Here is a 16,947-nt window from a genome sequence, read left to right as displayed (position 1 = left end):
CTGAGCCTGTACTCTTGAGCCCTTGAGCCCAAACTACTGAGCCTGCGTGCCACAACTACTGAAGCCCACATGCCTAGAGCCTGTGCTCCACAACAAGAGAAGTCACTGCAATGAGAAGCCCGCACACCGCAACAAAGAGTAGTCCCCCACTCGATGCAACTAGAGGAAGCCCGCGCACAGCAATGAAGACCCAATGCAACCAAAAATAAATAAATAAAAAATTAAAAAAAAAAAGTATATGGCCTTTCGAGGACTACTTCTGATTGACGTTTAGAATTGGTTTGGTTAGAAGTAACAGGACAATTATTAAGGAAACATGTTTTTAAAGTAAGCGGTGGATTAATACATTAGGCCTATATAATAATGGAATCATCCTTGGATTTGGTAATAAAAATATTTTTACCCTAGAACATAGTACTGAAGAATAAGAAACTAGAAAGCCCGAGTTCATTCCAGAACTAAATAAATGTAGAAAGTAGGAAACCAGAGGTTTCACTGAAGAACAGTTTTTCATTGAAGGCTGTTGACTCACCAAAAAAAAGTCAAGTTCACATGTTTAATAGTGAAATAAAAGCATTCTTTGACATATGTAGGAGATATTTCCTTCATATTCATATTCTGCATTGTAGAAATGCATATGCTACCAGCAGAATCTGGTAAATAAGAGAGTTCAAGAATTTAAATTACATAAGTGAAAACATTGGTATTTATTTCACTATGTTATATTATATATTCGCTGTCTTTCCCATCCTACTTCCCCATTTTTCTATGGGTCCTTCCTTTTTCTCCCAAATAAACTGCTTGTACTTTACCACTTGTCTCAGGGATCCACTTCTGACGGGAGCCCAAATGAAGATAGGCTGTCATTTTTCCTATAAAATTCCCTTTATTTTGGCATAGCTTCTTGCATCTTCATGGTGTCATTTTACATGTTCCTCTGTATTCATTGTTTCCTATACACTAGTTCTTGGGCTTGATTAGATTGTGGTCAGGTTCAGTTTTGGGGTGTTAAGGTTACTTAATAAGTGGTGCTTTTTATTTCCTATTGCATCCTATCAAGAAGCATTAGTATATAATTAACACTGCTGAATGCTATATGAAAGTTGTAATGAAAGTAAATCCTAAGCGTTCTCATCACAGGAAAATATATATTTTTCTTTTATTTTGTTTCTACATGAGATGATGGATGTTTACTAAACTTACTGTGGTAATCATTTCATGAGTGTATACATCCAGTGATTATGCTGTATGCCTAACACTTACACAGTGCTGTATGTCAATCATATCCCAAGAAAACAGGAAGAAAGAAAAAAGAAGCGATAATATGTAGTTGTCCCACTTTCAGTGGTGTTAAGATTGTTCAGTGACAGTGTTGATGCAGTTGTTCCACATTAAGATTAACTCAAGGAGTCTTGAAACCTACGCAAAAAGGGAGTATGACATACTGTGTAATTCTCATTGTTCAGTGCCCAGCAGTTACGTTTTGGGAATAGATCATGACTTTGCAGGAATTATGGTGACTCTTAAATTAAAATACTTGAGAGAGAATCTTCTCTTTCTTTTTTTTAATATGAAACTGAAATTGTTAAGTTTGATGATCTTGCCAGGTGTAATATAAATATCTATATAATGTTATTCACACCCCTTTCCCCAGTGCCTAGGACAGTGCCTAGCATGTAATAAATGACTCAGTGAAACATTTGTGGAATGACCTAACAAAAGAATGCATGTATCAACATGTTTGTAGACTCTCTTAAGGGAACTTTCTTTCATCAGGCACCCTGGGGAAGAATTACAGTGTAGCACAAGGCGGGCAGTCATAATTTTCTCTTGGCATATATGTATGAATGTTTGTTCTGGACTGTTACTCACAAGATCCAGTGCTGGGTACTAATCGGGAGACAGTGATGAATGGAACATTGTCTCACACATACTCCCCCCTCCGCCCCCCCGTAGCCCTGGGTCCCAGAGGGTGTTCAGAAAAAGAAGAAAACAATTCTCATCTTGAATTTTCTCCCAGTTCCTATGCTTTGTTAGTACTTTCATTGCTAGGTCTGGGTTTTAGTGAGATGATCGTTTTAACAGAAAAATCCTTTCCACACATTGAGAAGCTCATTCCCAGTTGTGAAGAACTTTTTGTAATAAGAGCGTTCTTTCCTGAAGGTCGGAGAAGTGCACTGTCTATTCCAGGTAAATTAATTCATCCCATTTTTAGAATACAGTGAAGAACAAAACACAGACGACATCAATTTTTAATGGAAATCCATGCATGATTAATAACTAATATGCAAGAAAAAGAATGAATTGCAACAATTTTTTTCTTTTTATTTTCTATGGTTGTTTTTACGGGCAGAATTTGATTTTAGGGGTTATATTATTCATATTTGAATTATTTGTTTTTGCATAGAATTTGTTTTCCCAAACATGTCTGTGCCCACCATATTTTGAGTTATTTAATGAAGAAGGTTGTGACTGTTTTAATGTTTCTTTATAAAAGCAGATTGGTTCTGACTTGTCCAAAATGGGTTGCCCTGATATTATAGGAAGGTTGTATCACTGAGCAATTTAAGGGTTAAAGTGGCTTTCCAGTGCTATTCTATACTTAGTCCTATTTTTCCCCTCTCTTTGAACTTCTGGTTCATTATAATGCTTCTGGGAATACTAACAGTGAGATGTGCCTTGATTGATACTCAGCTTCAATACAGTGCCTGTCAGCCTTTCTCTGGGGACCTTTCATATCTCTTAGCTCCTTGCAGCTAACTGCAGACCTCTATGTTTCTGCTGCCTGCCAGCTTAATGCAAAACTGAGAGTGAGAGTAGTGGCCCCAGGGAGGAGAAGCTGCCTGGGTCCCATGGCATTGGGACTTCAGGTGGGAGGCTGATTTGTCCATCTGGATTAGAAATAGAAGGGAGCTGTTGCCTGGTACATTACTTATTTGTTGCTATAGAAGAGACATAGTTTGTAAAGGGCTTTGAGAATCTCCCAGCAGAAAGGCAGGTAAATGATAGATTTAGCAAAAATACACTAAGCTGTTACTGCAGAACTCCTAGCAGACGTAATGGCAGTTGAGAACAGTAATGCTGTAGGGAAGGAAACATCCTCTATTGAAGCTTCTATTTTTTGCCAATAATTTTCGTGTAGAAATATCTATTCAAGCAGAAGGCAGTATACTTTGAAAAATTAACATCAATGTAGATTCTAATGAGATTTTAGATTCCACATTTTTCTAAAATCACAGTATTACGCATCTCAATACAGAATTCTCACGAATGAGTATTACTGTATTAATATTTGAGGACCAAAAACATTGTACAAGGTTTAAAATGAATTTACATGCTTGTAGAGTCAAGAGTTTTGTTCTCTAAGGCAGTGGTACTTAATATGCATAGGAATCACTTGGGGATCTTATAAAAATGGAGATTCCATTTCAGTAGGTCTGGGGTGGGGCCTGCATTTCTCACAGACTCCTAGGTGATGCCAGTGCTGCTGGTTCAGGGATCACCATTTGAATGCAAGGTTTTAAGTATTCAGTTTTAAAACAAACTCACCGACTTTCTGTTTTCTAAACTTATTTATACTAAGATATTCTAATAAAACACTTAAAGTAAGGCCTAGCAAATGCTTTTGTGACTGTAAATCTTGCTATCAAATAATATTTAATAACCTCTTCTTCCTGGTACTTTATTAGCTTCTGGTCCTGAAAGTCGGAAATCATTTATTTTCATGACTGAATTAACAACCTTACAATGGAACAATACAAGACGTATTGGATTTTTATCCACTAACGTAGCATGGCTATTTTTAAGTGAGGGTGTTCTATGTGCTGAAGTGTCTGGAAGTCATACCAAGGAATAGCTTGGGGAACTGGAAGAAGGTATTGCTGGGGATTCGTGACGGCTCTTAGACAGCAATATAGAGGGGTTTCTGCAGTGGGTGGGAAGATCACTTCTGAGATGCCCTCTAAATCTGAGTCTATGAATCATCACCTAGTATTGCGCTTTTCATCATTACATTATTAAAAACAAATTTTAATGCAGACTTTATTCCTATTTGATAACCTTATTTTCCTCAAACATGTTAAAAATATTTATTTATATTTATATGGGAGGACTATTTATATTTATTTTTATTTATATGGGAGGACTATTCCCATTTCTGAACCCCTTTCCCCTATTTCTTACTTCTAACACCCTCCCTCTAAATTCTTAGTGTATTACCATAATCCACCCATTCATTCACTTAGTACATCTTTGAGTGCTCATTGTGTACTGGTAGGGTACTGTAGTAGGTGATATGCGGGGTACAAAATTGAATAAGGAACAGTCTCTACTTTCAAGGTACTCAGAGTCTCCTAGAGGAGGTAAGATAGCACAAATAATCTGTGTGAAAAATAATATGTTAACACCCTAAGAAAGTGCTCTGGAGGTTCAGAGGAGAGAGAAATTAATCACTCTTGTCTGGGACCATCAGGAAAGGCTTCATAGAAAAGATAGCATTTGAATTGGGTCTTGAAAACTAGATAAGCTTTCCTAGCTGTTTCAAGCAGAGGAAACTACATGAGCTAAGTATGGAGGCACGAGACTAAGATGATACATTTTAGGAATTGCAAGTACTAAGACCCCTTGCATTCTTGGATTTGTAACTTAGAGGATTTGGACCATTTGTGAGTGACCCTTGAAGGGTCATGTAGTAATTTTTCTGAGTTACTGATTTTATTCCCTTCCTAAGAGCCTAATGTTTCAAGTCAATGACTGAGGCTAGTGATTGGTTTAACTTAGCATTCATATCTTGGTCCATCTTTATTTTTCTCTATTCATTCTCATCCCATTCTCATTTTACCGCATGTTATATGGGAGGACACTATATGCTTATTAATAAGTTAGAATTTGTGAAGAGATTGTTATGGTTCCTCTCAGTTGCCAAGAGTCTACTGCAAATAGGGTGACCATATATATAATTTACTGCCCAAACTGGGACCCTTTTGAAAGAGAGTGGTGCTATTAGTAATATTCCAGGGCAGCAGGCATATCCTGGGTTTGTCTCAAGCAAGCTAGAGTATATGGCCAACTAGAAAGTATGGTTACTCTAACTATAGTTCTTGTTAGTTGGAGTATAGACTATGGATGGGGAGCAGTACCATGTGATTTAGGAAGGCAGGTGCGGGCTAGTTTGTGAGTGGTCCTAAATGCAGGCTAAGGAGCTAGGCTTTTATACTGTAGACAGTGAAAAACACTTGGAGTTTTTTTAGGGGCAGAGGAATCGATATATGCAAAGCAGCATTGGAAAAGACTAGTCTGGACTCTGTGGGCAGGTTGGATTGAAGGGAGATATCGATTCAGAGAGTGTCATAGTACTCCCCTTTAAGGGTATATTCAAATGGTAACTACTCGAATGGTCTTAATGTACTAGGAAAATGTATTTATTTATTTTAAAAATTGTGCTGAGAGCTTTAACAACTCGCTTCCAATATGTGTTATTATTGATTTTAGTTCGTACTTCTAAAGATCCTGTTAGGTTGGTGTTTTGTTCAACTGATGTTTTTTTCAAAAGAGGAATAGCACTGGGACTTAGCAGTGAATGCCAGAGCATTTTGTATGTGTTCGTATTATAGCATGTTTATGTGTTAATATTGTAACAATTAAAGTTCGACCTAACATTGAGAGAGAGTGCATAGTAAAAAATCTTCCCAAGATTTATTTCTAAAATACTTTTTTTTAAAATCATGTAACCGACTTTTCGTTGTATCTTGTTTCAAACTGATGTCTAATTTAGAGAGAATTTTGATTTTGCAGTAACTCCCACTTCCCTAACCTACATTTTTCCTTTTTCTATCCTCATGGAGTAGGTGGGCTTTTGGGAAAGAAAAGGCATTTTCTACCAGGAAAACCAGATAAAGCATCATGGAAGAGGGGATCAATCCTTGAAGGACTGATTATGCAGTAGTGGAGAAGAGGACATTCCACATAGAGGAGACCATGTATGCAAAGAGAAGGAAGCAGAAAAATTGTGGGGCATATTTTGGGAAAAGCAACTGGCTACTGGGTGGCTTAAAAAATGCTGTGGAAATACCGCTAGTGCAGTGGCATCACCAGCCAGTTAGGTGGTCATGAAGGATACAGGGAAATTAAAGGAAAGGAAAGCTTTTTTAGTTCCCAAAGATATCTCAATGTTTAAAAACCATCTAATGGAAGAAAATATACTTACTTGCTAAAGAAGCTCCTATTTATTTATTAAATTAAAAAAAAATTTATACAATTTTAAAGGTTACTTTCCATTTACAGTTACTACAAAATACTGGGTATATTCCCTGTGTTGTACAGTACATACTTGAGCCTATCTTACACCCAATAGCTTGTACCTCCCACTCCCCGACCCCTATATTGCCCTGCCTACCCCCCAGCCCCACCACTGGTAACCACTAGTTTGTTCTCTATATCTGCTGAGTCTGAAGAAGCTCCTATTTAAAGCTAGCCTTTCACTTTATTTATTTATTTTTTAATGAATTTGGGTGCAGTGTTTACCATTTACTATGTGCCTTTTATATAAGATCATATGTAGACATATCTCAGACTGAAATGTTTAATATTTTGTACAGTAAATGCATGTGGAAGGAATTATCTAATGAATTATAGAAGATTATTGGAGATGCTTCTCGGTTTTCTTGGCAAAAAAATGAGCTAATGAACTGAAGCGAGTGACCAGTTTGTAAAATACTTCATAAGTTTATGTCTGTATATTTACATGTGTTGTAATATTCCGTCATTAAAGGCTAAATTCTCCATGACTATTAGGATCTACGGAAAATTTCTGCGTAGGTTTTTGTTGTTTCTTTAAAAAAAAAAATTAAAAGTTTACTTCAAGTTTAAATTTAAAAATTAAATGATTTCCCTCCTCCCTTCCTGGTTTAGAGCTACTTGTCTTTATTTTACTTAAGCACTATAGCATTTGACACATAAAGGTGTTTCCCCAGGAGAATATTGTTTCTGCCCGGGGCTGACATGAAAAGAAACGATTTGTCAGACTAGTGGAGCTTGCTAACAATTCAAATAAACAACCTGTCTTTCCCTTCATACTGCATATTAATAGAAATGTTAATGATAAACTGCCTCTTTTACACCCTACAGGGAGGAGAGATTATTGGGTCAGAGACAGTTTTCTTGCTTTGGGCCCTCTTAAACACAGCTGTTAACAGAATCCTTCTTACCAGTTGCATGCTTATTAGCACAATGTTTCTTACATAATGGTTATGTTTAATACAGCCAAATTGATTGTGCCTCATTTTTGTCATTATCTAATATGTAAAAAGCAATTAAATTTAGAATATACTTCTCTGGAAACATGTATTTTGATAGGCAGTAAGTAACTCTTCAAAAATGGGCTTCCTTGGATTATACAGCTGAAGGCCACGATCATATCTGTATTTATCACTTTTTTCTCCCCTCCTTACCACCACCACCACTACTCCTTGAGATAGAGTATGCATGCTATGCCTTATGCATTTGTGCCCTCAGTACCTAGCAGACACTGTAAATGACTGTCAAGTTATTTAATGACTTGAGTTTGATAATGACGTTGCTTTATTTTTACGTGGTCTTCTTGAATTTTACTTCAGCATATGATCTACTCTAAAATCTTCCTTTATCAATATAATTGTTAGAAACAAGACAACAGGCCCCAAATGGAGTTGCTTATGCTAAGCCCCACATCACCAAACTGAGGCTTAATTTACAGTTTAGGCTCTTCCAGAAATGGAATCTAAAGCAGTCAGTCAGGAGTCTCCTGATCAGCACGTGTTAGGTAATCTGCCAGATAGACCCCTGCCATCCTCTAAAGGAAATTAACTTTCCAATAACCAATCCAATTTTTTTGCCTAGTATAACGTCCGTGTTCCTGCTCCCCTCTGCCTATAAAAGTCTGATATTTTGTACAGCTCCTTGGAGCTCCTTTCTATCTGCTACATTGGATGCTGTGTGCTTCAAATCGATTTCTGCTCATATAAACCCTTAAACATTTTAATACGCTTCAGTTTATCTTCTGAAAGTTTATATAGTTGTCTAGAGCTGGTCATACACTGATGTGGGAAGGATCTGTTAATTGAGGTATGGGTAGTAAGTAATGACTAGTGAGGGAAGTCTGATCTTTCCAGTTGATTTTTGAGGTATTGAAAATAATGAAATTAGTTACAGATGTAAAATATTCAGGGATTTTAAGTTATCTAGCTTACTTTTAGGAGAGTATAATTTACTGGTTGCTAACAGAAATAATGTCAGCTATTGGCTACACTATTATGGTAACTTGAAAATAAGACTGGTATTATTCTTAGGTTTTTTCTAAGAAAAGAATGAATTTATAGAAATATTTCAAATAATTAGCTGGGCTTATTTACCTACCAGCATCAACATGTCTCTTTATACTATTCAGAAATTGAATTGTTGGTGAATTATAAAATTTTGAGTTGTAACTGTTGTGAGTACCAAAAGTGTCCATGAAATGAGTGGGCAGAGGAGTGTCTTCAGTACCTTGATCAGGGCCTAATGTTAATTGTCACTTGATAAAGAGCAGTGGTTCAGCAAATGGATTTCCATATATAAACGGGATTGAACAAAAAACTGTCCAGGCATCAAATGGGTGCAACCTAGATGTCCATCAACAGAGGAATGAATAAAGAAGATGTGGTACATACATACAATGGAATATTACTCAGCCATAAAAAGAACAAAATAATGCCATTTGCGGCAACATGGATGGACCTAGAGATTGTCATACTGAGTGAAGTAAGTCAGACAGAGAAAGACAAATATCATGTGATATTGCTTATATGTGGAACAAAAAAAATGGTACAAATGAACTTATTTACAAAACAGAAATAGAGTCACAGATGTAGAAAACAAACTTATGGTTACCGGATAGTGGGGGATAAATAAATTGGGAGATTGGGATTGACATATACACACTACTATATACAAAATAGAAACCTAGGGAATTTCCTGGTGGTTCAGTGGTTAGGATGCCGCACTTCCACTGCAGGGGGCATGGGTTCTATCCCTGGTGGGGGAACTAAGATCCTGCGTGCTACAGCCAAAAAAAAAGAGGGAGAAAAGAAAAAATAGATAACTAATAAGGACCTACTGCATAACTCTAGTCAGTACTCTGAAATGACCTATATGGAAAAAGAATCTAAAAAAGAGTGAATATATGTATATGTATAACTGATTCACTTTGCTGTACACCTGAAACTAACACAACATTGTAAATCAACTATAGTCCAATAAGAATTTAAAAAAACAAGTAGCAACATCAACATGGGTAATCCTGTTTATGCTTTTGGGCCAAATGTAAGTTTCAAATCTTTCCTTATAGCTTGCTGCCAAAGCAGATGTGTGTCTCTTTTTGAAATTAAATACTTAGTTTCTACCTTTATCCTCTATGCTGATTTTGTATGTATTCATTCCTTGCTTGATTTCATTTTTCATGGCCTTGTTCACCAGTCCCACCAAATACGATGCTGAAACATCTCTCTTTCACTCATTGTATTAGATATTATCAAACTACTTACTGTATTAGAGACAATACACGATTTATTTGATTTTGTTTTTGTAACTTAATGCTTGTTTCTCCATTAGACAATAAACTTTCTGAGTGCAGAAAAAACAAAAACCCACAAAAAAACACATAATGTATTAAAGATGGAACCTAAAAATAAAATACACTAAATATTACTTTTTAAAATAAGTAAGCAGTTGTTAGTTTAGTTTAAAATCGTGCCTTTTCTTTGTTTTGCAGATGGCAAGCTGAGATTTTCTTTGAACACTAAGAAAAACTAAGATTTTGATAAACTTGAACTTAGTGTTTTAGACACGTTAAAGTGGATGCACTTTACTGCTCTTAACTCTCTTTTTAATAACCTCTCACCTAACACATCGTAACCACCTGTAAGTGAAGACCAGGCAAGAAGGGCTTTTGGATAACAATTTGAAAAGCCTTTCTTGAACTGTTCTTTTTATTATTTTGTTCTGTCTTAGAGACATAGTGGGATAGAATCAGCAAATTTAGCTTTGGTTTTATATTCTTTCAAAACTGTTAATTATCTGGCAAAATTTTTCTTGTGGCACCAGAGGTAAAGTTGTTGAGAATATTAATTTAAAACAGTGAGTACATTTTTAATTTTGAAAATTGTTTGGAAACAATCTCTTTTATGTATTTAGAAGTATAGGAAATCTATTGAACCAGTTTCTAGGCTTGAGAAATTATACTTCTACTTCACTGATCTTGTGAAGGGTTAGAATAGATAATAAAGATTAAAACCAACTGATGGATAATTTTTTAAATAGTGGAACCAACTTAATTCATAAATTTTCTTTTTCTTTTTAGACTTTCAGCATTATTTGCCTTTTGTGGAAACATTTATTAATTTCACATTTTTTAAATTTCTAGGTAACTTGGGTTCTTACCCCTGTAACAACTGAAATAACAAGTCTTGATACAGAGAATATAGATGACATTTTAAGTAAGTACCTTGATATTTTTAAAGTATACTTTCTTCTCTCTAAAGAGTTAGTTTATATACAAAAACAAAATAAAATCTCATTTATCTAGAACAATTGAGGAGCCAGCATTCTGATTAATTCCATGGTATAGGGAATTAACTAAGCACTTTTGGTTTTAGTTTTTAGTAAAGTTTCTTAAAATGCGTAAGTCTACTTTCCTGTGTTACAAGTAAACTTTTAGTCTTGTTTTGTTTCTTTGCCTTGTCATGAATACCACTCTTAACAATTCAGAGTATTTTGTTGCTTAGAGGCCAGCAGTTTCCACTGTGCAGTATTACATGTCAATGACCTTAGGACCCAGCCTACAATTTTTTTTTTGGTCTTTTTTTTAGCTTTTAACTAAATCACCTACTCTGATCTCTTTTGTCATTGGTCCAATTAAGTTCAATAATTGTTTTGCTTGTTTGCTGACAATGTGATTGTAGATACAGTTAACTTGGGGGAAAACGTTTCTTGTTTTTAAAAGTAGTAGAGGGAAGGTGAAGATGTGGGTGATAGAAAAATCACAACTTAGGAGTTTTAAGAAAATGTAGTGTGGATAAATGATGTCTTTTTTTTTTTTTTTAAGCATTCCATTTCACCCACTGGTTTAAGCAAAACTAAAAATAGTAAGAGTTAAAAGGAGTTATTCATTGACCATCATATATTGTTTCGTGTTCTTGGAACTGGTTTTAAATGCTAGAAAGTCTGTTCCCATATTATGGTATCTCTTTAGAGAAAGGGTGCTATAAACTTTAGCCTGTATCAGTGTCACCTGGAGGACTTATTGTCAGTATTGCTAGACCTGCCCCCAGTTTCTGATAGAAATTGCTAGACCCCACCTAAGAATTTGCATTTCTACAAGTTCCAGCATGATGCAGGTGCTTCTGGTCCCAGGGATCACAGTTTGTGAACCACACTGCTTTAGAGTAAGTAGCAAGTAAAGAAAAAGTGTTTTGAAGGTAAACAAAGGAAAAAGAGAATTGAAACTTGCAAATCATCTTCACTCCTTTTATCTTGCAAATTCTAGAGTATCTTTGTAGGTATGGTTTCTGTGTGTGTGTGTCTGTGTGTGTGTGTGTGAGAGTACTGAGTACTTGAGTTTATTTAAGTTTCTCTTTGTTAGGTTTAGGCAAAAGGAACAGATACATCTTTCTCATGTCTTCACATCCGGATATGCAAATAATACTGTTATATTTTACAACAGAGAATAACTGTTAAATGGGTAGGAACCAGAAAAGGTACATCTTATGCAACACTGTTATTTGTAGATTACTTGTTGCAACTAGGTGGCATCTGAATTTTAGAAATAGATTAGTTATACAAGTCTGTTCTCTGAAATAGGATTTTATTTGCAAAGCTCGGTTATTCATGAATATGGAAGGTCAAAAAATGGATTATTAAAATCCTAATCACTGCACTTCACTTTTTATGAGAGTAAGCTATTTAGAAGCTTACTTGCTTGATCTGGGTTTGATTCTCTGTTTATTTTATATTCATTCAGTGGAGGTATTAAGATGGAGGACGATATAGAAAAAAGGAATAGGGACTCCCACAAATTATATAAGCTGTCCATGACTCTCTGTATGGGTTTCTGAGTGAGAGATAAGTTACTGTGTATTTTTAGTGAGCCTTTAAGAATGGAAAAAGACCATGATGAAAACCATATCTTTAATTATGTCATAATTATGTAGGCATGAGTAACTTAGGTTATTTGGTTTTGTTTTTCAATTTCAGACAATGCTGATGTTGCTTTAGTAAATTTTTATGCTGATTGGTAAGTAATATCTTATTTTTTTGGCGGGGGGGGGAGTGCATCATTAAGTTTTTTTTAAACTTTCTAGAGGTGATTTTTCTTTGCTAGAAAGGAGTAAGTGGGGAAGCCTCTTTTTTTGGTGAGACAATATTCCATATATAAAAATAAATTAAGGTTCATTCAAAGATGAAGCAGCTCAATTTGGTGAGCATTTGTTTTGAGAGAAAATATACCTGATTCCATTATCCCACATTTTAAAATAAAAGCAGGTAACATAAAAACTCAGATCTCTCTGTCTCTCCCTCTTTCTCTCTCTCTCTCTCTCTCTCTCTCTCACATACACACACACGCACACACACACACACACACACACACACACACACACACAATTACGTATTGCAATTCTCTATTTTTCCTGACTGAGGAGTAAGGCAGTGTTTGGAGGTGAGGATGTGGGTGTGGCAAGTTTAGAAGGAAAAATAATGTTGACATTTTATAACATATACCATCTACTACTACTTACTACTTCTAGGAAGCCTTTACTCCTTTCCCTGTCTGAATTGGATTCTGTCTTATGTGTTCATATAGTTCCCTATGTACCACATTCTTTTCTTGCTACATTTTTTTTTTAACATCTTTATTGGAGTATAATTGCTTTACAATGTTGTGTTAGTTTCTGCTTTATAACAAAGTGAATCAGCTATACATATACATATATCCCCATATCTCCTCCCTCTTGCGTCTCCCTCCCACCCTCCCTATCCCACCCCTCTAGGTGGTCACAAAGCACCGAGCTGATGGAGCTGATCTCCCTGTGCTATGCGGCTGCTTCCCACTAGCTATCTATTTTACATTTGGTAGTGTATATATGTCCATGCTACTCTCTCACTTTGTCACAGCTTACCCCTCCCCATCCCCGTGTCCTCAAGTCCATTCTGTACGTCTGGGTCTTTATTCCTGTCCTTACCCCTAGGTTCATTAGAACCATTTTTTTTGTTTGTTTGTTTTGTCTTGTCTTTCATCTTTGTGCTCTAAACAGAGTTTGAGAGCAGAGATGTCTTACTTAGTATTCCCAGCATCTACAAGGGCATAATATGTAGCAGATGTTAAAGAATGTGGCATGGGGATCGGAAGAAGGGAGCTTCAGCTGGAGAGAAGTTTGAAACACTCACATGATCCTTATTCCTAGACAATCTGTATCTTATATGACCCTTTTTGGCTTACTACCTAGTAGATGCCACTACCCTACTTCAGGCCACAGTCCCGCAATTTACCTAGATTCCTGTGACAGTCTCCTAGTTTATTTCCTGTGCTTCTAGTCCTATGTGTCTCCATTCTGTTAACTACAAAGTAAGCCAGAGTATGTTTCCTAAAGTGCAAATTGGACTAGTTTACACCTCATCTTAAAACCCTTAAATGTTTTCTATTACCTTTGCCTAGGAGGCCCCTGATGACCTGGTCCCTTCCTTCCTCTGTAGCTATGTCTCTTGCCTCTCTCCACTCCCACATTCTGTTCTGTTTTACTGAATGTCTTTCAGTTTATGTAATATTCTGTATTCTTTCATCTTTGGACCTTTAGTCATGGTATTTTCTCTGTCTGAATGGATCTCTCTTCTCTTACCCACTTGTTTACTTCCTTAAGTCTGAATCATCTTTCAAGTCTTAGATTAGATGCCACTTTCTCCAGGTCACCTTCCTACATCAGTACCCCTACCCCTACTCTTAAGTCAGGTTAGGAACCCTTTTTATATCTTCTCATAACACCACATACTTACCCAGTCATAACACTTGTATGCTGTGGTTTAGTTGGTACTTCCTTACTATATTAGTAGCTTTGTGAAAAGTTACCATATCTATCTTTTTTCAACATGAATCCCCAAGCACTTTGCATAATACTTGGCAGATAAGTATTAACATAATAAATAAATATTTATTTTATTTATTATATCATTTATTTATATTATTATATTATTTATTTATTATATTTATTAACAATAAATATTTACTGGATGAATGCTATATAGTATCTGTACTTGAAGAACTTCAGTAAAATGTTGAAGATATACAGAGAAAATACCATTTATAAAATGTACAACAAAAGGAAGCATTTTCCGAGGTAAATTAAGATTATCCAGATGTAACATTAGCCACAATATTTGGTAGAAGATTATTTAATTCAGTCCTTTTTAAAGAAAAAACTGAGATCCAGAGGAGTAAAGTATTTCCCCACAATCACCTGACTAGATTATGGCAGAGTTAAAACTAGAATGCAGTTATTTTGATGGAGGGATTTTGTGTGTTATAAGAAAACGAAATAGAACATGCCACCGACCTTGTTGCAAAAAGTGAATTGGAAATGTGGAATAACTGCAGTTATTTGAGAAACATATTACCAAAGAATACCTGGAATTGTTCATAAAGTAATACTCTTTTATTCAACTGAAAAAACTTGGGTAACTGGCTATAGGACATAGACTTACACTGTGTGGCCTCAAAGGCTGGATTCTGAGTTCCCTCTGGAAGTTATGGATGTGGTACAGTTTAAGGAAGAATTCTCTAATAGATCTGCCTAAAAATATACCTGAGAGGACAGTAAACCATAGTAGGAACTTAATAATGCTGTTATGTGCCAGACTCTTTACATATATTGCTTTTAATGCTCAGAACTACCCTGCAGGTAGGTATTATAATTTCCGTTTTAGGTTGAGGAAATTGAGGCTCAGAAAGGTCAGACGGCTAGTAAGTGGTGGAACTGGGATTTAAACTCAGGTATGTCTGACTCCAAAGCTTATTTTTTTCCCCACTAGGTTATACTATTAGCAGGTGCCCCTAAATTGTCCCTGCAGAGACTTTTACCCATTTGGTTGATTTGTAAAGGGTCGATTCAAGTACTAGATTGGAGATTGGATTCTGATGACCCTTAAGGCCCTGTTAATAGATCTATTTGCTTTGGTTGTGTTACTTTTATAAATGTAACTTTCCATATGTATGCAGGTACAGTAATATTGCAATTGAATTTTTATTTCATCTTCCCCTTTCATATTTTGGTATTAAAACCGATCCTATTTTAAACATGAATCTGTGCTTAAGTGCTTGCTGGGCAGCAAACTGGACAATCCAGAAAGGAGCCATTAATATCTGTCTTTACCTTGCCCATAAGCCAGGAGCCTGTCCACTGATTCTTTACTAGGCCATATCCTAATTCTTCAAGAAACCATTAATCAGTCCTTACCCCTTGCCTCCCTGGCCCTCTAGAACGCTATCTTCAGCAAACTGTAAGAACCCACAAAGCTGTGGTCCTAGCCTCTCCAGTTCCTCCAGTCTATCAGTTTATTCATTTAACAGACATCTACTGAAATGCTTATTAGAATATGTAGTCAAATAAGACACGGTCCCTGATATCCGCAGACCCCACCCACCTATCCCAGATGGGAGAGATTTAAGAATGCTAAAAGAGGAAAGAGCCACTTGAAAGCGAGAGATTGAAGATACAGATTGTGTCTCCCTGGTATATTCTAGGACATCTCCTTAGGAAGTCAGGTGAGTGGGCTAGAAGAGTTACATACAGAAAGAAATAGGGAAGAAGTATAAAGTTTGTTTTCCTTCCACAGGCTTTAATAATATTTTTGTTGAATTATAGTTAATATGTATGACCTAATCACATGTGGATTAAAGAGCTCACTGGCTTCATTTAAGTAAATTTCTTGATGGCAAAGGGCTCAGGAAGCAATAGTAGCAATTATAGTTTTGTTGTTGTTGTTGTTAACAAATACTGCATACCTTTTTCATATGAGAATGACCATTCTAGCCCAGCTGCTTGTGTGCTGATTCTTATTCTTCTCTTTCTTATCAGGTCCCTTTAATGACCCATAGAATATATTTGTGAAGTGGTTGGCCTGATTAAGGGGCAGTCAGAATTAGAGGTGTCAAGTTTCCTGAATATTGTGGGGTTTGTGCCCCCTTTTAAAAGTAAAAGCAAAACAAAAACTACAGACAAAGGAAACATGGACAGGAAAGTCTCATTTGGGGATTAAAAAATTTTGCTCCTGAATTTGGTATATTTAAGAGTTTATAGATACAAAAGCCCATTTTAACCAGAGGTAAATTTTGAGGGGGAAATTCACTCTATACCATATATCTTTTTTTTTTTTGCGGTACACGGGTCTCTCACTGTTGTGGCCTCTCCCGTTGCGGAGCACAGGCTCCGGACGCGCAGGCTCAGTGGCCATGGCTCACGGGCCCAGCCACTCTGCGGCATGTGGGATCCTCCCAGACCAGGGCATGAACCCGCATCCCCTGCATCGGCAGGCAGACTCTCAACTACTGCGCCACCAGGGAAGCCCCCATATATCATTTTTGTAAAACTTATTTATTTAGTATGCTAACTTGCCTATGAGATTTGACGGAACTTGTCAGGTGAATCAGTCTAATATTTGCAATAAACTTACCATTTTAAAGATTTTGTAGTCTAAAAATATGTTATTTGGAGAAAACGAATTTCCTTCATAAATGCCTGAGTCTTAGTAGTTACACGTCCAAGTAGATACATCTTAGAGGGCTTATTTCAGACTTGTTTCATTGCCGCTGTGAGAGGTCCTTAGCTTTGTGCTCCATAATATTGGCCATTTTCTTCCAGTGGAAAAAACCAGAATCTTTAAATTATT

The 16,947-nt window shown here is 36.3% G+C and overlaps 1 protein-coding gene across 5 annotated transcripts in view; it reads left to right on the top strand.

Moving 5' to 3' along the window:
• Positions 1 to 16,947, top strand: part of ERP44 (endoplasmic reticulum protein 44) — a 95,163-nt gene that overhangs the window by 22,011 nt on the left and 56,205 nt on the right. Inside the window, exons 1-4 of one of the 5 annotated variants that reach the window (XM_079928013.1) lie at positions 10,450 to 10,508; positions 12,265 to 12,304; positions 14,986 to 15,052; positions 15,692 to 15,823. Coding sequence is in view for 1 of the 5 variants with exons in the window: in XM_079928015.1 (XP_079784141.1) it covers positions 10,436 to 10,508; positions 12,265 to 12,304 (113 nt within the window). In the remaining 4 variants the exon portion in view is untranslated. Of the gene's footprint in view, positions 1 to 10,435; positions 10,509 to 12,264; positions 12,305 to 14,960; positions 15,824 to 16,947 lie in introns of those variants that run through there. The other 4 variants (XM_079928012.1, XM_079928011.1, XM_079928015.1 and 1 more) reach the window with 4 other exon arrangements.

Source organism: Stenella coeruleoalba (assembly GCF_951394435.1).
Source record: "Stenella coeruleoalba genome assembly, chromosome: 7".
Taxonomy (NCBI): Eukaryota; Metazoa; Chordata; class Mammalia; order Artiodactyla; family Delphinidae; genus Stenella; species Stenella coeruleoalba.
The sequence above is the reverse complement of the archived record's forward strand: the minus strand, read 5'-3'. Positions and strand labels throughout refer to the sequence as shown.